At 43.3% G+C, this 26,614-nt stretch overlaps 1 protein-coding gene across 4 annotated transcripts in view; it reads left to right on the top strand.

Moving 5' to 3' along the window:
* Positions 1-26,614, top strand: part of NCKAP5 (NCK associated protein 5) — a 1,061,124-nt gene that overhangs the window by 680,020 nt on the left and 354,490 nt on the right. For all 4 annotated transcript variants that reach the window (XM_069616577.1, XM_069616575.1, XM_069616574.1 and 1 more), the window contains 2 exons: positions 10,892-10,930; positions 19,437-19,556. In XM_069616577.1, coding sequence (XP_069472678.1) covers positions 10,892-10,930; positions 19,437-19,556 — 159 coding nt within the window. The remainder of the gene's footprint in view (positions 1-10,891; positions 10,931-19,436; positions 19,557-26,614) is intronic.

Raw genomic sequence — 26,614 nt, forward strand, 5'->3', positions numbered from 1 at the left:
ACATCCCAGGAATTCCCCATCTTCTTGTCCTACTAAAAGGCATCATTGTTTGGTTAGGGACGTTCTTAGTAGGAAAATCATTTTGAGTAGAAACCTCAGGTACTTTGTGAAGCTCAGCAGATGGGGTGTTGACTGTACCAAGGAAAGGAAAATTCTTAAGCAAGAACATACACATTGGGGGTCATTACGACCCTGGCGCTAAGGGGTTAACAACGCTGTGAAGGCTGCAGCGCTGTTAACCCCTTAGCGCCTTACTACGTGGTCCCTTTGCGGGACCCGACCTGAACAGCTGGTCTGGACCAGCCGTTAAAGTAGGGACCATCAAAGGGACCTTGGTGGCAATTACGGTACTGCAATTTGCGGTACTGTAATTGCCTCCTTCCCCATTCCCATTGAGCCCTATGGGCCAAAAATGGGAATGGGGAAGGGCCATGGAGAAAGGGGGAATTACCGCCCCGCCAACCTTGGAATGGGGTGGTAATTCCCCCTTTCTCCATGGCGGACTCCGGCATGGACCATGGTGCTAATAGCACCATGGTTTAGCACCGGAGTCCTAATGAGGGCCATTGACTCCTGTTTTTACACCAACTTTGTCTGTGTGGCAGGGTGTGCAGCTCTTTTGTGGTTTATGAACCATGCGCAGTCTTGCAGATCTGGCGAGCACAGGGTTATTTCCTCCATTTATAGCAGTTTTCTTTCTGCTTTGGCAAAGGGGTGTAGTAGGGTGCATTGGCATGGGTTGAAATATCCCACAATGTTTTATTGAATACAGGTTTGAACAGTTTGATGTTGATGAGTGACCTTAACTCTGAATGTTTAAACAGGGAGGTTACACACAGTGGACTAGCCTCTAGATTCAGATCTGGAGAAAAAAATTGAATGTTTATTTCGTAATATGCCTTATTAATAGTGAATGGGGCAATCAAAGGGATATGAAGGCTTGTGCCACCTGGAAAAATTGTGTTCTTAACTCTGTAATTGATTACTGAGTTTTAAAGTGTTCTCCTAAGATTTAAGTGACCACAATATGCTTATTGCCTCTCTGAGAATACAAGTAGAACCAATCTATTCAGATACACAATCCATAATTGCTTCCCAGAAGGGAAACTGTTTTTGGAAATTCGGTGCTAATGGGTTTTACCCAAATAATCATTTGAGGATATACCTCACAGAGACTACGTTTGTTGAAAAATGAGATACTCTTACAGCACCGTTTTTCGTTTATTTTCTGTCGAGCAATAAACATCCCAGGAATTCCCCATCTTCTTGTCCTACTAAAAGGCATCATTGTTTGGTTAGGGACGTTCTTAGTAGGAAAATCATTTTGAGTAGAAACCTCAGGTACTTTGTGAAGCTCAGCAGACGGGGTGTTGACTGTACCAAGGAAAGGAAAGTTCTTAAGCAAGAACATACATATTGGTGTAAGGGGCACCATTTTGTACCAAAGGGATGGGTAAGTGATGTTGAAAGCATTGGCTGCTGGTAACTCGAGACATTTCTGATCATTAATTAACGATTTAAATATTCCACAAGTTGAACTATAAGGTAATGCAGTCTCTGGAAATCTTTGGAGATCTCATTTCCAGAAGGTGTACAGACCTTCTAAGCAACAGGTTTCAGTAAATCTCAAGTGTTCAGTATATTTTGCTATGCTATGTTGATTTATATCATGCACCGCTACCACCTAAGGGCAGTATCCAGGCGCTGTGGAAATTGTCTTTTGATGGGCCCTTAATAGACTTGTATTTTAAGAAGGCCTTTCGCACACCTGCTGCAGGTCCTTACAGCCTCACTAATTTGGTATTGAAGAATGATAGCACTGTATGGGCTAACATTCTATACTTACTGTTTAACGACATTACGAAGCACAAATGGACCACAGCCATGTGGAAGCTAGCTAATGTGATTCCTGTTTACAAAAAGGCTGATCGATCTGATCCTGTGAATTGCAGTCTGATCGCTCTTTTAGATGCAGATAGCAAGGTGTTTGCAGCTATCATGTTGGATGAATTGGAGCCATATACCGCCTTAATCGACTTCTCCCAGACTTTCATTTAGTAAATAGTGATTTGCTGTGGCCAAAGCTCTACTCCTGGGGGGATTCCATTTTCACTTGGCAATAATCAAGTATCTGCATGAAGGTACAGTGATGCTGATTAGGTTAGATGGCCGGGGTACACTTTCCAAGCCAATAGAGGCCTTTCTGGCCATGAATTCCTTCAATGAGTGTTTCTTTTACATTCAGAAACCAATGGATTTTCTTGAGGAGCAACAGTTGACAAAATCCCATCTTTAGCTAACAATGGAGTTCAAAACACTTGATATTGTTGTTGTATCAGAGCATGTCACCACCGTAAGATCGCTTTTCAGTCAAGTACCTGGTATGTTCTCGGCTTGATGGATCCCTGTCTCATTGTAGTTAAGGGCAGTACAGTGCTGGGAATGTGTTTTCACCGGTATTATGAACCTCACAAAGGATTTATATACAGAAAAACACATTCAGAATTTGTTTCTTCGATCCACTGGGAACCAATTAAACTTTTTTCTTGGCCATTGTGTTGTGATCAATTACAGAAGTGAAGAACCAGTATCACTGTGTGATATTTAGATTGCATTGATAGGTCTCTCTCCCACTATACAGGTCTCTCAAATCCAGTCAGGTTCTATCTTCAAACTGTGAGTTTGTAGATGCTCAAATTGCATCGATAGGCCTGTCCTTTGGTCTACCAGGGATACTGTGTCCAGTTAAGTGATATTCATAGCACACTGATAAGCCTCCCTCCCACTATACAGGTCTCTCAAATTCTAGTAGGATTTTGGGTCTACATTGCACTGTATGATATTTAGAATGCATTGATAGGCCTCTCTCCCACTATACAGGTCTCTGAAATCTAATAAGGTTCTATCTCCAAACTACACTGTATGATACTCAGATTGTATTTGGTAGGCCTGTCTTTCAAATCTACCAGGGCTTCTGTGTCCAGATTACATCAAGGGAGTAAGTCCTAGCTGCACCCCTCAAAGTCACTCCTTAGGCAGTGCATGTGCTTCCTAAACCCGAGTGGCTAACTCCCCGCAGTGTACCACGTTCAGGGAGACAGAGACTAAAGAGAGCCACTGTTAACACCCAACTATATAACCCTTAACAACCTCCTTAACCCCACCAAGACAGCAACTGAGCGAATAGGCAACTTCAGCCAGAAACACCACCTACAGACAAAGACTAAAACCGGTAGCAGACAGCATCCACACCAGGTACCACACCACAAGACAACCAGACCAAAACAGAACCAACTGGACATCAGCAAACAAACGACAACTAAACAACTCAGAATCTCATAATGTCGCACAAACGACCCATCCCGAAGGAAAGAAGAAGAGAAGAAGAAAGAGCAAACTCTCCGGAACTGAAACCAAGAACCACAACAACAGAACACACCCCCACAGACAGTACCATAAATTGAACCAACACTGAAACAAGAGACAAATCCCTCTACCTAACTCCATACCTCGCTGAGAACTGCTCACCAGACCGAACCAACGCAACGCTAGAAGCAGAAAAATTAAACAACCGAACAAAATCGCGAAGAAGAAGGATGAACAACACCAGAAACTACAAACACACGACCAGAAACTACATCACCAAAGCTAGAAGAACTTCTGATCGACAACTACAACTCCTAGAAGACGAACCCGAAGAAAACAACCCAAATGAAAACCTAGAAGAACTATTCGAGGACACTGACCACCCGAAACCTACACCTCAACAAGATCAGAAGACGACCCTAACAATAAGTAAAGCCAATCTAAACTACACCTCCAAACTCCACTGCAATCTAATAAACACAAGATCCATGTCAAAACACTCTACAGAGATCTTTGACCTACTTGATGACAACGACATTGACATCCTATTCATCACAGAAACATGGCTGGACGACAACTACAAAATCACACTCCAAAATTGCTTTCCAGCAAACTTCAAATGCCTTCAAATAAACAGAAAAAACAAAAAAGGAGGAGGCATCACAATAGCATTCAAAGAACACCTACAAATAAGAACAGACAAACCACTCAACACCCTCAACTGCGAATCCATGGTCATGCACCTAACAGCAAGCTCAAAAACCAATATCACATTCATCTTGGTGTACAGACCACCAACTTATGATGCATCCTTCGTCGAGAACTTCATAGAAGCCATCACCAGCATAGCCATCAACCACAAACACCTAATGATCCTGGGGGACTTCAACATCTTGTTCGAAGACAATCACGCCAACTCCCAAAACTCACTGATTGAACAACTCACCACCATGAAAGTTCGACAACTAGTAAAAGGGGCAACACACTCTGCAGGACACAACCTAGACGCAATTTTCGCAGAGGAACACTCGTCACCACGGCACCGCCAATACAAATACTGTCGAGCGACCATCTCATCATCCCATTCGTGATCACTCTGTCTACTCAAGGTTGCATCCAACCTCCTAAACTCACATCCACCACAAAAAGAAACTGGAAAGACGTCAAAGAAAGCAACCTATTCGAACAACTGGAGTTAACCAAACCCTCAATTACAGAACTAGAGCAAGCTGACCTAGACGGGAAAGCCGAGATACTACACAAATGGATTGCGGATACAATTGACAAAATAGCCCCAGAAAAACCATTCACACCAACAAAAGAGAGAGCAATGGCAAAATGATTCACCCCACTATTAAGCACCATGAAAAAGGAAAACAAAAAGATGGAACTGGAATGGAGAAATAAATACAACCCAGACAAAAAAAACACTGTTCCAGAAACAAATCCGCGCATACAAGAAGGAAATTCAAAAGGCAAAGAGAAGGCATTATGATGACAGAATCACAAATACCACCAACACTCAAAAAGAAATGTTTATCATCATTAAAGAAATGAGAAACCCATCAGGATGTGACAACACCCCAACCCCCTCTGAGAAACTCTGCAACGACCTGGCAGACCACTTCAAAAAAATAAATCAATGACATCCGACAAACCATTCAACAGGGACCAACCAACAGCAACATACAACCGAATGAACCTAACTCAGAACCTCAGCACAAACTCAAAAACCTTCCTGAAATAAAACACAGCAAGAAAGCCGGTTCACCCATAGATTCCCTGTCCCCCGAACATCTACAAATCAAACCTTTCACAAGGAACACCATCAGAATATTACAGAAAACTTCTAAATCTATCACTAACAACAGGAACCATACCAAGGATCTTCAAATCAGCTTACATCAAACCACTTCTAAAAAACACAAGCGGCGACGTAGATGACCTCTCCAACTACAGACCAATCTCAAACATCCCCTACCCGGCAAAACTCCTCGAAACCTACGTATACGAACTAACCCAAGAATATGTTGAAAAACCACCTGCTAGACCAAGCTCAAGTCGGGTTCATACCCACAAGAGGAACAGAAACAGCACTACTGTCCATCTGGGACGACCTAAAAACTAACGCAGACTCCAACACAACCTCAGCCCTTATTCTGCTCGACCTCTCTGCAGCCTTTGACACAGTTAGCCATGACACCCTAACCAAAAGACTAGAAGACATAGGCATAACAGACACAGCACTACGCTGGACTAAATCATTCCTAGCAGACAGAACAGAAACCGTATGGATTAAACCCTTCAAATCCACCCCACGAGTTAACAACTGTGGAGTACCACAAGGATCCTCACTATCACCACTGTACTTCAACATCTACCAAACCCCTGTTATCAGAATCTTCAAGTAACACAACATTAGATGCTACAACTACGCAGATGATACTCAAATCATCTACAAAATCAAAGACACCCAAGCCGATCATTCAAACGTAACCGATTGTCTAAAAGAAGTCTTCAACTGGATGAATGCCAACAACCTGAAAATCAACCCAGGCAAAACAGAAATCATGATCATATCCAAAGACCAAGAGAAAGACCAAGAGAACGAAACCGCTATCCGTGGCCAACGGAAATGGGAACAGCACCATCACCTTCCAAGGTTCTAAGAAATCTGGGGGTCCTGATGGACAACACCCTAACCTTAGAAATGCAAATATACGCAACAGTCAAGAAATGCTTCTTCCTCCTCCACACGGCAAGAAAAATCCTACCTTTCCTCTCCTTCACGCACAAAACACTCACTATCGTCGCTCTCATCATGTCAAAAATCGACTATGCAAACAGCCTCTACCTCGGAATACCAGAATACCTCCTGAAGAAACTACAACGGATCCAAAATACAGCAGCCAGACTACTCCTCAAACTGTCCAGAAGAGACCACATCATCCCTACCCTAAAAACACTACACTGGCTCCCAGTAAAACATCGTATCACCTTCAAAACAATGTGCATAACGCACATATCTTCTTTGGACAAGGATCTGAATTCCTACAAAAGAAAATAACAATCTACAAACCAACGAGACCCCTCAGGTCAAGCAACGAAATCCTCCTGGAACTAAAACCATACATCGAAAAACAATTCCTAGGCACCGCCTTCTAGCACCTAGCTGCAAAAACCTGAAACAACATCCCAAAAAGAAATAAGAAACACCAAAGATCACCTAAAATTCAGGAAATTACTAAAAACCTGGCTTTTCAATACCACAGACTAAAAACGGAAACAGCAAAAAGGAAAGGAATGACTAAATCGGAAAGGAAACTGACAAGCCCCCAGAACCGACTGAGAAACTCCAACGGCACCTGGACGGGTGACGCAGGGCAAAGTGGAACACAAGCGACACCCAGGGAGACGGAATCGACATCCCCAGCCAACCCTAAACCAACATGTTCAACCGCCCCTAGCTGCTACTAGGTACCACTGGGTTGTGGAACTGTCGAGACTAACTGAGGTGTTACTTAGGTGTTGTTAGACACCGGCAGGTACACTGGCCACGTAAGTGGGAGTGAGGAACATGCAGGGTTGTTGGGGAGGCTGGTGGAAATGGCAGCGAAATGTGAATGGGCCTCGAATTCAGAACGGGCCCAGACCAAACCAGAGGCACAGGGTGCACACGCACCCCATCTGCGAGAGATTACGCAAGCCCAAATCTTCAATTCAGGATAGAGATGCCAACTAACCAATTCCACTAACAATTTTCCTCCTCTGCATACACCTCTCAAATTCCAAACCAAACACAACCACAAACCTACAGCACAACAAACCGAACAAACTTCACTACACTGCAACAACAAAACAAAAAACACACATAGACTCGCACAACAGTACACGACGACTACCGGCCGCAAACACCACAGGCCCAGCCAATGGACCCACCGGGCTGAGGCCACCAACAGCACATCATTTCCCTCTTGCACTTTTCCATCCTCCACCCACTAACCCACCCTCCCTCCCTCTTTCAGAGCCGCCAGAGCGCCAAGGCAACACTCTGTGGTGATAGTGCGTGGTACAAATGTCCTTTAACATTAACATTAACATAACATGACAACATGCGAACATGAGCAAGGTCTTTAACTAAGCCTGTTTACTGTTTCTTCAATATTGTACTTATGTCAACGTCAATACTGTGCCATGACAAGTGAGCTCTCTGTAACAGAGCCACAATGCCCTAGGGCAGTTGTGCGCTTTAAAAATGCAAATAAATAAATAACGAGCCGAGAGTTTTTGATTTTAATTGTGTAGGCCATTACTGGCGTTACTGAAATCACATGCAGATATACGCCCTAAAAATTGGTTTGATTTTGCATTAAGGGGGGTGGGTGTGTGCGTACACCCCATAAGACAGGGGGATGCGAGATGGGATGGTGGAAGAGGCAGAAAGTTCAGTGCACCTATCCCATGTATTGCCACCTCTGTGCAACATGTTCTCCACCTTTGGCACTGCGTCACTTAGGACAAACAGCAGCTATACAATTAAATATGGCACAACAAGGCACATGGGCATATTGATCTAACATTTGACTGTCAAGAAGCAAAATAGAATGTACATGTATATTCTTGCTAATTATTGATACATGAGGCAAGAAGAAATATGAGTAGACAGATGCGGACGCACACCCACAAATCCCAGCTGGGTATAGAGTTGAACTAATCAATGTCAAGTAATCTGATTCAAGTCAATTACACACTGTAGTGTGAATGCCCTGAAACCACATTCTGATGATAGCAGGTATTTTAACTTTCTGCAGCGGCTTATGGTAGCCATCTGCCATTATAGATGTACCATTTTGTCAATACGGAATCAAGAAACAATTAAGGCTGGCGAAAACATTGCGACTGTAATGTGCTAGATAGGGATAAACATTTCAGCATCAGAGAGCGATCATTAAGATGTCGAGGCAAATTGTAAACTGTTAAATGTAGAATGGCCACGTTGTTATTCTTGTATATACATGCTAGAAGCATGTAGTGCACCACACACTCATTTTAAAACAGATAGCAATTATGTTCTTTACTACCAAAGTGACATCATTGTATGATATCTTTGTGGAATTGATTTCAAGTATACGCAAAGACTGTTACTGAAAATCCAATGTTTTAAGTTCCTTGAAAAGGGAATCCACTAATGCCTGCTAATCCTTGTATGTTGTCTATTCTTCTCGTACTCTAAATATTTGGGGACATGTGTGTCTATTCATCCACAATCAGCTGAAACAAATATTGATATTTGTATATTGATGATTGATTTTCTAAGTCATTGTTCAGTACACCCACAGAGTATTAAACGCATAAGAGCTCATGTATTCCTTTTAATGGTCCATAAAGGCAATTTGTCTCATTGCTGACAAAGAAGATACACCCTTACTATGAACACACTGTGACTGTACGAGGGAGATTCAGATTTTACGAAAATATATTTTGATGAATGGCCTTGTGATAGTTGGTGGAAAGATCCTGCTTGTGTTCTGTAGCCCACACGGATGTGTTATAGGGATTTCTTGTGAGATTACTCCTACGTGGTTCCATGATTACCTTTCAAAGACATTGGAAAGCCCATTGGGCTGATGAAGTTCCAAATAAGCCACCATTGCCATGCAAGCCCTAGAAAACATGAGACTGGGCACAACGAGGCCTTGAAATGAAGGGGGGGGTCCCACATTACATAAAATCAAAGTGTCATGAAGTAGCAGGCTTAGACAACAGGTGGTCTCTCTCTGGTAACTTCCTTTCGGAGTGTAGGATAAGTTGTTATCAGGTCCTGATCGCATGTGCCGCAGGAACTAGTTGCATGGCGGTGGATTCTCAGATGATGTCCACAGCTAACCAATAGTCCTGCCTCATAGTACCCTGACCTAGTGAGAAAAGTGAAGCTTGGGGGCCTTCCAAAAGAGTGTTGCCCAAAGTGAGAGTCTCCACTTTGGGAAAATAGACAAGGGCTTGCTTAAAAAAAAAAACAAGCAGAGTGGCAAAAGAATGCGAGATGCCAATTTTCCAGTGTCTAAAAAGTGAAAGATAATGTGCTCTGAATCTCAAATCAAATGAAGATTTGAACAAGACGAAGAGGAAGCAGCTTCACATTGCTGAACGAAGTGTTGGACCAAGAAGAGAACATGCAAGATCCAGCAGTGGAAGGATGTCCTGCTGTTAGGCCATACCAAAGATATTCAACCAATGTCAGTGTGGACTCTTGTGGCAAATCAGGAGCATGTTTGCTGGTGAGAATATACCAGAGCGGCAGTGGAAGATGCAGGAAGAAAGAGAAGTCTGATCTGGAACAGCAGGGAACGGAAACACACAAAGACTCCTATTCAACCTATAACTTCGGAACAGGTTCTAGCCAAGCACATGATTATATAAGTGCCTCATAATCCCAACATACTCTCTATAGTGCACATAGCTTTCAATGCCACCCAACCAACGGGAACCTTGCGAACGGACCATGAAGAGCGCAAATAGACTCGGTTGAGAAATGTGTGGGACCTACTTTGCCAGAAGAGGAGGGTGGCCATCCCAAGTAGTGTTGAAAGAGTAAGGAGCTTTTAAAGAAATGCACCGTACTCTGGGTCAATGCAGCAATCCCATGGCGAACAATGTCCAGGCCATGGTGAAAACCCGTGGTCCAGTTAGAGGGGCCATAGATTATTGACAGATTAAGAAGAGAAACGTTGGAAATTCCTAACGACCTATAGTTTGCTTTGACAACGTGGCCACATTTGTTTCAACTAACAGGTTGCAATGTTTTTTCTGTAATTCGGCAATTCGGATGGGATGCAAGAGTTGGGCTAATGAAGGGAGAATGGTTGGAATGGACAGGGCTGGAGTGTGGAGAGAATGGCAAAGTGGCAAATCATGCTGAGATCTTCTAAATACATATTTTGAAGGCTGTAGTAATGATTGAGTGATGATGCAAGGTAGCATCTTGCAGCCTTCTGGTCTATATGGCTTAGAGAACCTCAGCCTGAAAGCATCATTGCAACTTAAAAACGCAGGCCCCGATTTACACAAATATTTTAACATGGGAATGTCCCATTGAAAACATTTTTGTAAATCAGTCCCTTAGAGTCATTGTGTTTTTCCCACTGTTTTCTGACCTTCTTGCTTCCATAGCTGGTGCTTGTCCTCTCACCACTATACAAGATAAATACAACCGTCTGTCTTCTGAGAGGAGCGCTGACTACGCCACTCACCTGAGCTGAACTTATAGTTAAAAGATACTTTGTTAAGCACTTTTGCCAATACTTCATGATAGTCCATGATACAAACCTCTTCTTTTTTTCGATGGGCCTTCTTGAGTTGCACACATACTGTGCATTCTTTGTGCATGGGTGGGTAAGACATGTGTCACAAACAATCGGGAAAAGCCCAACAGCATCTTTTAGGAGGGTTTGAAGAACAGAGCTACTGAGACAATGCTGTATAATTGTACTAACGCTGTCTTTGTCGTTTTCCTTTCTCCGTCTAGGTTGCCAACCAGGTCGTGCAAGCACTTCTGACTCAAAAGGTTTGTGATCTATCTGCTAATCATATGTAGTAGACCAGTGGGTGCATTGACTGTTAAACACTGCTGAAAGTGGGATACACAGCACATGGCCTTATATTACAAGCATAGGTGAAGTGGCGCTTTTGCAGGACATCAGCACAGAGTTGTTCAGCAGGGAGCAGTACAATTTCAAAGTATGCTTCCTTCTTCTCATTCTCAGTTACGATTTTAAAATAATAATAATACTCCTTACCGCAATTGCTCCCCGCCGCCCTATTGCAGTTGTACTGCCATAGCACTAAGGCTAAGCCCTAGCATTTGAAAATGTCAATTTAATAGTGCTGTCTTAGGGACAATACTCAAAAACATTTTCCAAAAAATGGGGTATTATTTATGTATAATGTCACTCATTAAAATAAAGATGAAAGGCTTTGAAAACAGGCACTTGCACACAGACCACTTTCTTTTTTTGATATAGTATACAATAAACTCCAGCCCACTGGGTCCTCCCTCTATGTTTAATATGGATGGACTTGGCCAGAGTGGGAAGGGAGAGTGGTGGTGGCATAGAGGACATGTGGATAAAATGGGTTATAGTTATAATGTACTTACAAGGAAAAGGGCAAGAGCTGAATGTGGGGGGCGATGAATAAAATGTAAAAAGGTTAGGAAAAAATAAGACATGTGCAGACAATGTGAGGAGAACAAGTGAGTGGGTGAGACCGGGGCAGAGTTTCCCATATGGCAAACAGAAATGTGTTGGTAGGTGAGACTAGGTGGAGAGGTTGTAGGCGGTGGCTGATTGATCATTAGGCCCCTCCTCTAAATGTGGCAATGAGAATAAACATGCATTATATTGTGTAAGGGTTCAGAAGAAGGCAACTGACCTGGAGGTTTCATGGTGTTTGGCAAATACTTTTATTGTATTAATAAACCTAGCTATCCCTAACTCTAAGAGGGGTTTCCCAAGCTCAAACTAAAAACAAAAGGGTCTGCCAGAATGTCCGTAAATGATGAAAGCACTGTCCTTAGTCAAAACCTCTCTTCTATCCCATACACTATAACCAACAAGTCTTAATCAAAAGTAAAGTTCTCTCACCCAGAGAAGGACTTCCTTCTCCTGGTGTTTTAAAAGTAGGTCTTTTTAGGACTCCAATCAATACCAGGGGGAATGACTCCCTTCCCCTGGTCTTGGTTTATACACAGTTCCAGGCGTGGCCAGGAGGAATTACTCCCTTCCCCTTGACAGTGACGACAGAGAAGCTGACAATGCACCTGTTGTGTGTAGGCAGGATGTCTAATTGTAATTTGCAATGTTTATGTTCAGAGTACAAGGCGATGCAAACTCTATGAAGGAGCTGGAAGGGTGTTGAAACATACGTCTCTGGGATTTCCAAAGATCTCGATTGTGAACTTGGAATGCACGTGCAGATTTGCAGATTCTAAAGGCTCTCAGAACGGAAATTCCATCCATACCATTGCAGATTCAAATGCTTAAATAGCACAGAGGGCATCAAACCTAGTTCATAAGGAGCGTTATTTCACTGCCACCAAGTTCTCGCCATGGATCCACACTGGTAGCTGTATCTCTGCAAGTGGGAAATAGGAGTTCTTCTGTGAAAAGACTAGAAGGTTAATTAAAGTGCTACGCGTATCAAGGTTCTCCCTGGTATTGTGTCCTAAGTCATTGCGCTGTCAGAGGTAATTCCGCCGTGTCGTCCTTTTGCTGCTGTGCAAAAGAAGGCCTTTCTCTTCATCATCTTGTTTCTTTTTCGTGACTTGTCACTTTTTCTAATATTCTTGTCAATAAGATTAAGTATGTGTTAAGGGCCAACTACTGAAAACATAGTTCAACCTGTAAGTCACAGGTTCGAATTCTAGCAAGGCAACTTGGATCAAGTGAGTACCATTACCCAGGACAATAATAATGTGGAGTGCTGAGAAAGTGTAGAAACTGTGGTTAGCACTACAGAAAACAAATCTGTATCATAAAGGTACCATACGTATTTGACCTGAATCCATGTTCTCATAGTTATCTAAACGGGCAATGTTCTCAGAATTGTGGGTGAGAATCTCACTGCATTTTGCACTTGCGGGACCAAAGGATTCACAGACTTCTGCACCTTCCAAATAGTTATGAGAATTGCTTACTAGGTGAAATGACTAACGTGGCCTTTTGGATCGGCTCTCATTGGCAAAAGAAGCTGGTTGATAAAAGAATTCCATGGTGCTGAGGTGCAAACTAGGACTTGGTTCTCCGTCTGAATGCGCTTAGGGATGTAATTTTGGGGCCACCATTAAAGCTCGTTGGCTGTGGCGAGTGCCTTGTGGCTTTTTGTTTCTGGAGTGGCTGGCATTTTTGTTGAGGCCTCTTAAAAAAACAGGTCGTTCCACAAGTGCAACACTTTGAGCAGTTACCCTGACTTAGAAAGAATAGGAATAACAAATAATTTGTCTTTCTGGATTTCTATACAATAATTGCTATACTCATATAATGGATGAACGGTTGTGTTCTATCACTTCCCATGATGTCACTTTGGGGCTGGGTCAAATGACATCACTTCCTGTGATGTTATCAGAGGTCAAGGGTTATTTGATGCCACTTCCAGTACCCCTGCAATTTTGGTGAAATGACGTGCATGAATGTGCTGAGTTGGAAATTGAACCCCAACCACACTTGGAGCGTATTGGTATTGCCAGGTAACAGTCATATCGAAGTATGTGGAAGCGTAGTTGTTTGGCTGCACGACTCTCTGATTCTGGCCAACCTGTAGGAATGAAGTCAGAATTCAAAAAAAGAAATCAAGTAATAGGCTATTCTAGCATAGATAGCATTAGCTTGTGACTCTCCAACTCTGTGTTTATTTACTTTGGCCATTAGTAGGCCCGCTTGTAGGATTAAGCTTACTAGAGGATGCAAGCAACAATGGAAGATCAGCCACATCCGGACTCGCTCTAGATCGAGAGGCTGAATACATTCAAGCACTGTAGCCGCTCACCTTTCCCCCAGACAGGACTGTTAATGTTAGCATGTACCACACTTAGATGGAACTCATGACTTTAGCCTGCGTCGCATCTAGACAGGATTGTTAATGTTAGCATGTACCACACTCATATGGAATTCTCAGTTTTAGCTTGCGTCACATCTAGACAGGATTGTTAATGTTAGCATGTACCACACTCAGATGGAATTCTCAGTTTTAGCTTGCGTCACATCTAGACAGGATTGTTAATGTTAGCATGTACCACACTCAGATGGAATTCTCAATTTTAGCTTGCTTCACATCTAGACAGGATTGTTAATGTTAGCATGTATCACACTTAGATGGAAATCCTTGAATTTAGTCTGCGCCGCATCTAGACAGGACTATGAACGCTAGCATGCGCCACACTTAGATGAAACTGTGAATGATGACAATCATGATCACTAGCCTTACTCACATCTAAACAGAATTTTGAAATTAGCAAGCGCCACACACTCAGAAGGAATAGTGAATGATAGCAAACATCACACCTAGACACAATTGCATGGACTGAAATGCCAACTAACCAATACAAAGTTCACTACACTGCAACAACAAACAAACCGCACATAGACTTGCACAACAGCACACAACGACTACGGACTGCAAACACCCCAAGCCCAACCAACGGACCCACCGGGCTGAGGCTGCCAACAGCAAATCACTGCTCTCTTGCACTTTTCCAGCTTATTCCCACTAACTCACCCCCCCTCTCCCTCTTTCAGAGCCACCAGAGCGCCAGGGGACCACTCCGGTGGTGATAGTGCACGGTATAAATATCCTTTAACATTAACATTTAGTAACCATTAGTCATCACAGGGCCAGTGGAGTCAGGGGAGGTACTTCATTTACAACGTAGGTAGATAGAGTTTCTTAGGCTGATGATTCTGCAATGGGAGAAGTCTTGGTTTCAACCCGCAGCAACAAAGCATATCCAAAGTTGGTTATGTTGATGGAGCCAGGTTGCCTCTGCCTCCTGGCCATTTTGGAACAGTGTCCCCAATCAGAGGGAGTCTTATGATAGGAAAATCTGCTGTGTGCATTTCCCCCTTCCATGCAGTGAACCCCGCAGCATCACTGCCACATCAATTGTTGTTGCAAGTGTAGCGGCTCGGATCGATAACGCTTCCTTTTGCTTTTTTACACCGGGAAAACTCATGAGGAATCCATAGGGATCCCATATAATGGTGCCCACCATGCATTCACAGGTACTAAGAAAATCAGTGGCTCAATGGTGTTGAGACCAGACTTAGAAGTTCAGGATGCAACCTCACTGGGGGATAATGAGAAGGTAGACACAATGCAGATGTGGCTACTAAAATGGTAAAGAAATCCTATACAAACTGTTCAAAGGAATCACATCTGTCTTTAATGTAGAGAAGTGGGATAAGGGCGCCTCAATACAGGGAAAATAGCCAAAGAGTAGCCTATGATGTTTGTATTTTTTTTATTTCCCCCGACAACAAAACAAACCATACACAGTCTCACTCCAACAGCACATGACGTCTACCAACCGGAAATGCACCTGTACTCAGTGACCGGTTTCGCAGAACAGAAGCTGCCAACAGCACATCACAGGTCCCTTGCTCTTCACCCGCTCAGTCCTACTAACAAACCCTGCCACCCTCATTGCCTTACAGATCTGCCAGAGCGCCAAGAGAGCACACAAGCAGCAACAGTGCACAGTTCAAGAACCTTTAACATGACCTAACATTTCAGTTAACTTGCAACAAAATCATACATTTCATGGTGTACGGTGTGTGTCTATTTAAAATATCCCTTACACAATAACATCATTTTAGGGTTGCATGAGCATGTCGTGAAATATATAGGTGAGAAAATCATGTGGTTTTGTGCTGTTCTCAGGTATGTTATATTCTTTGCTCCCAGGTATATATTGATATCCTCGGGCAGCTGCAGAACAGGAAAAGACAGCAGCACATTACTTTATTCTTACAGGAGAACAGGACCTTTTCAGTCAGTCAAGGAAACTAGCTACACAAATCCAAGCAATGACTGGTAAACATATAAATCTGCCAGAGTGCAGTTAAGCGTTAAGAGGCAGCAAGATGCGCCACTATGAGATAATATACCTCCGGGGCACCGCGCGGCGAGAAGAGAAGCTGGATGCTTTCAGATGCCGGAAGGATATTATATCCCACTGGAACATCCACAGAGCTTTAAAGATGTTATTGTAACTGTGCAGTCAGACAGACCATTGACCTAAAAAATATAAATATATATATATGTGTCACACATACACACACTCTGAAAGCTATATATGACTTAACACTGAGTTATAAAAATATTAAGTTCAGTTTGCTTGTATCTTGTTAGCCAAGAGTAAAATAAAATGTTGATCCAAAAGAAAACAAAGCCCTCTATTTCATTTAATTTGATTTAATTATTGATATATCTATATATATATCTATATATATATCTATATATCTATAGATATATATATATTGCAATTAAGCAAAGGTATGTGGGTACCGTGAAATCGCACCCCAGAGACCCCACAAAGTCAAATGTTCAGTAGCCGGAGTGAAGCGTAATCCTTTATTGTAATATCCTCATCTAAAAAAACAGGCAGAAAATTGCTCGTCCATATGTATATATACTAGTGTGAGAGTCTGTGTACACGGGCCAAAGTGCAGATTTTCATTGACACAGTAGGAACACTATATATCCTAAGGCAACAGCTATCTCTAGTGTTGTCAACAGGTGAAGCTATGCAAATAAGCCTTGTCTCTAGTTATCTTAAGGCAACAGCTCCCTCTAGCGGAGACAACAGTCGACTGCATCAGACAAACCTACAGGACAAACATACATCTGGCCTTTTATTCTACTGTTAGATATGTATTGCATCCTTAGGGCCTGTTTCATGGAATTATTTTCACAGTGCCTTTTCACTGGTGATTGACAGTCTAGGCTGTGCTTGAAGAGGGTGAAACCTGCTTAAAAGGTGAGGGTTTTGGGACTACAGGCAGAGTCGACCATTGGGAGAAACACCTGATGAAGAAACTGAGAACAAAGGTTGCTGCAACCTCCTCGACCTTTGAATTGCCCGGTGTAGCCCTGCCGCTGTGCAAACTCCTTTTTCATTGACAAAGAAGCTCCGGACGGCACGACTTCTCCCGTTGGGTTAGTGGGACCAACTAACCACGAGATGAACTCCACTGGACCACTATCCCTGACTTGCTGTGCCTCTCTGTTGCTTCGAAAGCCCAATGACTGGGATCGAGTGTTCGTAGTTGAATGAAATGTCTGCAACAGTAACAAATCCGGCTAGAAGCTCCAGGATCCTGCTAAGGACCCTCCAGAAGCAGGACCTTCAGATCCAGAGTTCCATCACCAGAGTGCAGGGCCGAAGGAGTGAAGGAAGTCCAACCGGTATCCATGATCCGCATCAGTGCTGTTTGCTAATCGCTGAATACATGTAGTGCCACTGAACAGAAAAGAGCCCGTAGCTGCCGACAACCTCCCAAGTACTGCCACAGGAGCCCTCCAGACGTCCTCCCACTTGTCCCCACGACTGAGGCGCAGGAACAAGGATCTGCACCCCTCTAGCAAGACAGAATCCAGCTGGACTTCTCTTCTTCATACCAGAGGTACTTTTTAGGCTTGGGGTACTTACCTCACTGCCTATAGCTGCGTTTTTCTCAGTTCTAGGTCATTTGGTAGAAAATAAATGGTTGACAGGACAAATGGTCGACACCAAAAGGTCGACAGGTCAAATTGCTAAAATAAAACTTTTTCCCAAACTAAAACCTACAAAAATATATATCTAAATAAAAAGAAATTCGACCATTTGACCTGTCGACCAAATTGTGTCGACCATTTGTCTGTCGACCATTTGACCGGACACTGCTTTTTTCACTTGGGGATTGCATTGGCTTACCTTCTTTTTGAGTTGATTCCAAATCCCTTCCCATAGGTTTACAGCTTGTGACCCTTCAGTGATTTTATTGAACCTCTCTAACTTTGTGCAAGACTTTGATCTAAGAAGTGCATCAGATCCATAGACTATATCTCAAATGACTTTGGCTGTCCTGGCTCCCTGAAGACTCTTCTAACTCCATTGACTTTGATATCGTTTATCCCGGATAGGTGGTAGCCTGTTGTGTACTCGTACTGCTGGGAAAGGCTTATCTAGACTTCATTGGAGGATTTAGTTGTCATCACATGTACAGAGAAACAGTTCTAACCTTTTTACTTCCCTAATCGTTTCCTTTCTACAAACTGCAGAATCTGCAAAGTTGACTAGTGTGATTTACAAATGCCGTTACTGTCCTTGTGATTGAAGTCACCTCAGGGTGTAGGAATATCCAAAGATTATGCACAAACTTGTTTTGATTCTGAAAAGTCATTTTAAAGCCTATTTACATTGTTACCACAAATTGCTTTTTTAAAGAATGCTTATTTAAAAAGGGATGTTAATGAAATAAATAACTATGTATAACTGAAACCTTGAGTATAGGTGTTACTTGGTTACTTGTATTGACAAATTTAATTTGTACAGCTTACATTTACCTTTCTTAAGATAGGCCTGGCTGCTCAGTCACACGACCAAATTGTGTAGTACAGACCTATACCAAAAGGTAGGTTACCTAATACCAATAAGTGTGACTTCTCCAATTCTTACCTAACACTTGCCTTGCCACTTCAAGGAGTTCTTCTGGCCAGTTTTGTGTTCCTTTGCCATAAGATAGGTTGCTTTGACTGCTGAGCTTCCTGGTGGCTGATGGGTGGTTTATGAAATATGTCGAGGGATTTTGTCACAGTCTGCTTAGGTTATACCACTGATCAGCATTATGGAAAACCATAAAGCAGGCAGGGTTGTCTTGTTCGTTTTTTAGGTAAGATGCATCTGCTTGTCCATAGTGTCCATCATGGCGATGTGGTAAACTGAAGTGAGGGTACTCATTTCCCAGACTAGGTTTCCATAGTTGGCCACATCCAGATTCTTAACATTTTGCACACAGACTTTGTGTATTGTTTGTGTTGGCTGGCATTTCCCATCTTCTAAAACCTCACAAAGAATGATATGCAGGTGTTCTGAGAGGTCTGCTCAGATTGTGCACTGCGTCAGCATGTGATCTTGCGAGAAGATGTAAATCTAATGTGGATCACTAGCAGTTGGTTGACTTGTCGTGGTGCTGAATCATGTCGTTGCCATGTAGAAAAGCCTTGATTTTTCTCAATGGTGCATCCAAATTAGAATATGATTGTCATGATGCGCCTTATGCCTTTCACATATACTGTGTACACTGTATAACTAACTATCTGTTATTAATGATAGTTTGGTTTAACACGATTCATTGGATCATTTTTGTGTGTCACCTGTTAGTGCACATTCATGTCTGTCTGCAATTAGACTGTCCATATGGGCCTTGACTGCAAACCTTTCAAATGATTACTCTAGAGATTTTCTGTACATTAAGGTAGGGTCCTTGAACTACAGTCACCATGCATTACATTCTCTTTTTTTACACTTTTTCTAGGATCTAAGAGAGGAATGCCTAAAATTAAAAACAAGGGTAGTAGATCTGGAGGAGCAGAACCAATCGCTCAATGTGCTCTTCCAACAGAGAGTGCGGCCTGCATCCGATAAACTCCTCCAGGTACTCATTGATGTGTTTATTGAAATGCACATGTCCACAGTTTAATGCACATGAATGTGTTTCTGATGTGACAGGTCTACTTTAGCTGTATGGTATTGCGTATTCAGCTGTGCAGCAACTTACAAGTTGAACCATTAACGGGGGGCTCAAAATGTATTATATTTTGTGCAGTCCATTAGCCACACTATTATGCTCCACACATTAAAGGTAGGTGTCTCTCTGCAACACCATGGAAAGGTGTCACTGCATCAAAACAATTACAATTACAATTGGTGACATTCCCTACAGATTGTTCTCTTTCTCCCAACCATGGCATTTTTTTCCAAAGCACTTCACAAAGTATTCTCTTTTCCATTTCGATGGCAGACTGAGCGGGAGGTGCGGCGGACCGGAGCTCAAAGCTCCAGTCCCAGAGGTAAGTGTGGAGGGAGGGAGGAGGTAGGTGAGAGGTTTTGTTTGGTTTGGGAGGTTGGCAGTGGGTAGGCAACAGGGAGATTCTCCCTGTTGCCTCCTCACATAAAGAAAAAGAAATCATTGTGTCACCTGGGAAGGTCCTCAGGTGGCTGGAACAGCGGGCAGAGCATGTATATTCTCACCCGCTGTTCCAGCCACCTGATTGGTTGATGGGCCTTCCTAGTGCGAATGCGGTGTTATGCCTTGTGTTCTGAAAAGAATACCAAGGTTGCTCCAACATTCCGCTCCCAGATGGCATCAGAATGTGACTCTGAATTCATTGCAATTCAGCTACTTTGGAACATATTTAGAGCCCTGAGGGAGGCTGTTTGTTCTGCAAACTAACGACGTAGCAACATTTAGAGATACAAAAAAATGTTAAAGGCATTTTCAGAGATTTGGTGCTGTGGGAATACTGTATAAAATCGTATATTTGTAGAATTTGTTTCCAAATATATTGCAATTTTTGTATCTTTTCTTGCTTGCGCGTCAAAGAGTAAAGCTTTGGTGCAGTGGTATTTTCATTCATTTCAGTAGAAATTTCAGGACATTTCTTTTGTATTCCCAGAGTTTTTTTCTTTTTGGTAACTGTGCATTTTCAATGTTCATGCTGTTGTAACAACGCATTATGTTGGTTACATGCGTGGAATTAAGTGACATCAAAATTAAAGTGCCTTGAGCTTTCTAGCACTATAAGATGCTAAAATAAGGTTACATTCCAAGTGAACATTTCTAAACTATGTAATCCTAAAAGAAAAATGACATCACATATATTTGATATTCAGTTGCCTGGGTCAAGCTCATTGCAGGCATGCACTTCTCCCATTTGCTGAGATAATCTGGATTTTTGTTCCATTTGGGATAAGCTAAAATCAGGCTCTTGGTGATTTTTTTTTTAAAGATGATTATTTTTAGCAGCATACTAGAGCCAAAACACTGTGGCCCGAGCCCTTCAGCTAAATAGAGGGGTGCAGTCTGGGGAGAATTTGGGCCGATTTGAGTTTCTCCTGAGGCCAGTTCACAAGGAACATTTTCATCTGCCTTCTGCTTCATAGGTGTTATTGTTAGTCTGCTGGCGTGCCAAGAAGCAGTTTCTTTGGCACACGGTCGTAGTTATGAAGGAAAAACGTTTTAAGCCGTGCATGTCAGTGGTTTCTGCTAGACGGCCCTTTTTTTAGGGTCCGTTGTGTGGTCCTGACGAGCCTTCAATAGTCTTATCATCCAATGAAGAAGAACATCCCATTGTTAAACACCATCATTAGTGCTGGTCATTGTTATTTCAGTCCAGGTGTTTGGCGGCAGAGCCTTTTTTCCCTTCGGCTAAGGCTCAGTGATAAGGGGTACCAGCAATGTTCATTCTGAAATCAGCGCTCTTGTCCTGCTACCTTGCAGAGCCAAAGAAGATGAACCTACGTTTGATTTGCAATGCAAGCCATTGACATTAAGGAGTCATCTTAATATCAAATACATCAAAACCTTTTTTATACTCAACTCACATGAATATCCTAGCATTCACTTTTGACTGCTAAGAGGGGAGGGTGACAGAGGGGTAAAGGAGAGATAACTGTGTACCCATTGTTTAGGTGGGAACTGTAGTATTCGAAAGTAACCTTTCCTTTTTTCTTCCCATCTGCTGACTGTTCAAAAGCTGAACAAAATAAGTCATCCTAGATGGCCTACAGGGAGAGATGCAGGTGTAATGGAATCCATTTTGTAATGATGTCCGGGGTCATCAGCATCCCTGGGGCTTATTTACAGCTTCTGCACAGATAACATTGATTTTATTACATGTTGAGCATTTCAAAGGCTTCAAAGGGATAGTGGCAGCAGCCCAGCACTGCTTCAGCTATAAGTGAAGTCGCCTACTCTTGGCACTACTGCGAACAACCACTCTGGCGCTGGGTTCAAAGATCATTTGGTTGGATTCTGATTCAGTTTAGCAAATTAATCTCTTAAAACAGTGAATACAATACAAATGGTCCTCTTTCTGTTTACACTGTTTTCACTGTAGGGCGCCATACATGAGGTGGGCTCAAGGCCATGGAGAGGGTAATGTGAGGGGGTTGTGACGAGTGGTGTGGTGTCAGGGTGCATCAGGGGGTGGTGGGTTGTTGGTTGAGGGTTTGTTAGGCTAGAGAGGAGTGGATTTGAGGGGCGAAGTGGGGAAACTGCTCTTTCAAACACACAAAGTGCAGTGGGAGCCGGGTGTGGTGGGGCCTGGCTCATGTAGGAGGGAATGAGGAGCCCACTATTAAGACCCAAAGGAACTGGCAATAAAAGGGGACCAGCAGCTTGGATTTCGTGGGTGTGGCCAGCAGATGGAGGAATCATAGGCCCGGTATTTGGGACAGGAACATATCCGAAACACAGGTAACAGTGCCCTGCTACTCTCAAAAGTATGCAGGTAATGCTGGGCTCTAAGGGCAGTTTCCCACTGTAACCATCGAATGCACGAGTCTGCAACTTGCAACTCTCCAGATGCTGTGGACTGTGACTCCAGGATACCTCCTTTGACCATCCTAGGGCAGATAAGAGTTTTACTCCAAAACATTTGGAGAGCCAAAGGTTGCAAACCTCTGATCTAGTGTGTGCCTGTAACTGCTACCAACGTACAGTTGCATTGCAAAGCCAGATTCATGCGCAACAAATACTCCAAATGTAATACAATAAATGAAGTAGATGGAGGGCAGCAGACAGTTTTTTTCCATGTTGGTAAATCTGGTGGAATGTATTCCCACTATTATACTTAAAGGTTTGTTTCACATTCCACCTGTATTGTGGCAGTGCAGGGGAACGTTGTGCCAGATGCAAATAGCAGACATCAGAAAACAGATGTGCTTCACACGCCAAAACACTATAACCCACAGCTGCCTCATGACCCTTCCAGTCTACCCTGTTAGCCACTTTGCCATTCCCCCAGAAAGCCCTGCAACATAGAAGGTCATCATGGACACCAGGGACCACGAGTGTTGAGCATCCAGGAACGTGTGCCTTCAGGCAACAGATGGGGGCACTATTGAAACTGAGGATACAGTAGGATGGGACCTTGAATCGGCCCACCTCTGAGAAGTCATACATGGCCAGAGCGGCACACGTTCCTCCACACACTGTAGGCCAATCAACCCCTCTTGAAGCAAAGGTGTAACTCTTGTTTACAGGAGTTTTTGGGGGCGCCCAACAGCTCAGCTTTATCAATCAGGAAACGGACACAGGATCAGCGAGGCACTGTCTGTGAGGACCCCAATGCAGCTGGAGCAGCACAAACACGCGGGAGTTCGGCACAGTGAAGTGGAGCACATTTTGAGGCGCTGAACTGCGGGGTGAAACATCATGGGTGCTACCAGTGAAAAGTCCAGCAGCAGATTAGGTTGGATTTGAATCGTCCCCTGCTGGCTCCTCTCCCAAACTCATCACGTGTGCAAATCCTATCCAATTCTCCTGCGCACTTGATCCTTGTCAGCGCCTGTAGTGGCGGTTGGTCATACGTCATGATCCTGCCAATGCACACAGCTGCTGTATATCTAGTGGGCAGCCTTGGATTTGTGTACAGGTTTTCAAAATTAATATATGTCAAAATGAGGCACATGGTAACAATGGGCTTGCCCAGGATCACAAGGCCTATTCCTCTGGAAACCAGGAACTGAAGTCGTTCCCGTTCAATGAAATCAAGGGCCCAGCCACTTGCTCGCACTCTTCTCGCCAGTATATAGTGCGAGAGGTGCAGATAATCCTACATCCCTAGATCGATCAGTTTCATTGATTTCAGGACACATTGCCTGCTGCCTTTTCTGGACCTTATTCTTCAATGAATTGATACAGTTTTGGGATTTTGATCCTAGCAACGTCTATGGAGCCCCCAGATCTTCCTGAAATGGCTTCTACCACCCAAGTAGTACCGGCATCGCATGTGCAACGCCTTCTGTGTTGAATGGATCATGTTTACTAGTGAACCAGGCTTTATTGCAACGGTCTCCATTGTATCAGTGTTGCAGACTAGGGCTGGCTGCATTTGGAATGTATGAAGCCGTGCATGCCCTGCCCTGGGGTGCTGCATCCACGTCCTGTAAAATTCTCACCGTCCAGAGCCATACATGTATATGATATGCAACTGCACAGATGCTCTTAGATCACGCTGTGCTGTAAAACAGTCACATGTTTGCAAACAGGTAAATGGCTTTATTTTCTAATGTGTCCCTTTTCAGCCTCCAGGGGAGCTTAAAATGACAGCAACTTCTCTAGCCGCAGGTGTATCAAAAATATACAACACAATCCGGTCAAACCACAACCGTAATACAGTGTACAAGCTCAGTTCTAAAGTACAGTGACACTGATGGGGAGGAATCACACTCAGTCTTACCGGTCCACACCTTTCATTGTAGCGCTGCATCCTCTGTGATGGGAAATCTGCCTGTGTGCCCATGGAACCCACCAATACCCTATAGAAGCCTGACAAATATGCCCCCCTATTGCGAGCAAGTATCCTTATCAGCAAGTGGACACAGGCGGAATGCAACATGTTAGCATAGAAGCAATCTAATGAATAATACTAAAGTGTTTTTTATATAGCGCTTTAATCTAAAGCGCTTTACATGGGGCATATTTACATACATTACTATTATTACCCAATCGAAATTGGTACTCATTTATGGACATTGGAAGGATGAAAGGCTGAGTTAGCCTTTCATCAATAATGAATGACAGCAGCTATGGACAGCCAAGCATATGCCACCGGCCCAGGCCTGTGACTGCTGATAACACACCAGGCACTGATTGGCCAACCCAAGAGTGGTCAGGAAGAACATTGAATTGGAAGATCCAGAGGTTTGGGTAGATTGGATTGTACAACCAGCTGTGCAGGATCCATGGAAAGAAATAACATCATATGCCAGGTGTATAGATCAGAGACAGGCACACAGTGGTGTGTACCTCACCCACCCCACCCCACCCAACCCCCTCGCACCCAGCAAGCAAAAGCTTCTTAGAGAGACCTGCTGTCTTTTATAAAGGCTCTTTGACACGATGGAGGTTTGAAAGACGCACACCTGAATGCATACACTGCTGAATTGGTTGACTTCTAAATGTGAAGTTTGTTAAAAGAATGAGGGCCTGTTTCTGTGTAAGATGGCGAGTTGAGGGGTTTGCATGTGGGAAATACCACAATACACGTTTTGCAGTTTTGTTTAAGGCCTTCGTATTGGGGAGATCAGTGCATTTATCTAAAGCATACTCAACCTTGCTCATTCAACATGTGTGAACGGTCAGTCAGAAAGGGAAAAAAGGGAATTTGCATTCTTTCATTTCAGCAGTTTTCTCAAAATGGCAGAGCTCGGCCTCATTGCCAAATCTGTAACCGCTGGTGCATAAATCAACCGGGATAAACCAAGATGGTAATTGAAGTAAGAGATTTAATTCCTAGTAAACATGTAGCAATTTGTGAGGGAAATAGCCGTAGGAATTCATTGCAATGATGGGCACCATGTTTCCATGGCAGTGGCCATTGCAGCGACCACTTTGGATGTACGACTCGAGAGTGCCAGAAGCCTAGATTCCCTTGCTTAAGACCGTTGCATAGGGAGGGTCAGGGGAACCGTACCGCACACTCTCTGCGACATCCTCTGGCTCCATTGGAATGAAACCCACAACTAGGCAACTGTAAACCGCCTGCCAGGCATCGGTCCAGTGCAATGGGTCTGGGGAGAGTTGGTCATTGTGAATCGGGAAGCTTCAGGCTGGCAGAGGGTTCATAGTTGTGTAGGTTTGTGGTCCATTCAGGGGGAGTTGCAGTTTAGCACGTTTATAAGTAAGCTGTTGTGGGAAATGGGCAACTCTGCTTAAAATGTCGCTGCTGGCACCACAATTAAGAAAGACGAAAGCCAACAGAGATCTTCAGTGTATCATTTGAATTTGGGACACATTTTTAATAGAATTAAACATAATTCATCCATGAATACCAAACATAATTTAAATATATATATATATAGGTGTGTATGAGTATGAAATGGTAAAATGGTTCTGTGTGTTTTTATCTCGCAATTTTTCACTACAGATTATTTTACAGCTAATCTTGTAGTCTGTTTTCCCCACCCTTCCTCTGAACATTGCCTCACTCAAACACGCCCCTGAATTTTGCGGCAAAACAATTGGTACAAAATCCGTGGTAAAAAAACAATACAGTAGTGAAAAATACGAGGTAAACAGAATGGGCACATGTTAACAACAAAGTACATTTTATCCCAAAAACGATTCAACGCCCACTGCCTTACATTGTAGGTTTGAATAGTTTGTTAATACCTAGACAGATGTTATTGTGAGCAATGTTCTCCCCTCTACTGCCTAGCATGCGCTTCACACAGCAATAGAAAGCTTCCAGGAGCCTCTGCACACATCTTTGTCTGATGAAGAGTGAGAGCCCTCTGGATATATATTTGCTATTGGAGCAGCACAGTAAAATGAAGTGGGCTGGGTTGTGCCACGTCGGTACGCACTAAAGGGATCTTCCTTACCAGTGGCCGAGGACTGCTGCTCTGGGAATTTGGCTAGAGCTCATGTCATAGTCGGCTGTAACAACTTCAAATACCTTTGAAGTTCAGAACTGAATGCACCGC

The sequence above is a fragment of the Ambystoma mexicanum genome, chromosome 9, assembly GCF_040938575.1.
Source record: "Ambystoma mexicanum isolate Mex_15411 chromosome 9, UKY_AmexF1_1, whole genome shotgun sequence".
Classification (NCBI taxonomy): domain Eukaryota; kingdom Metazoa; phylum Chordata; class Amphibia; order Caudata; family Ambystomatidae; genus Ambystoma; species Ambystoma mexicanum.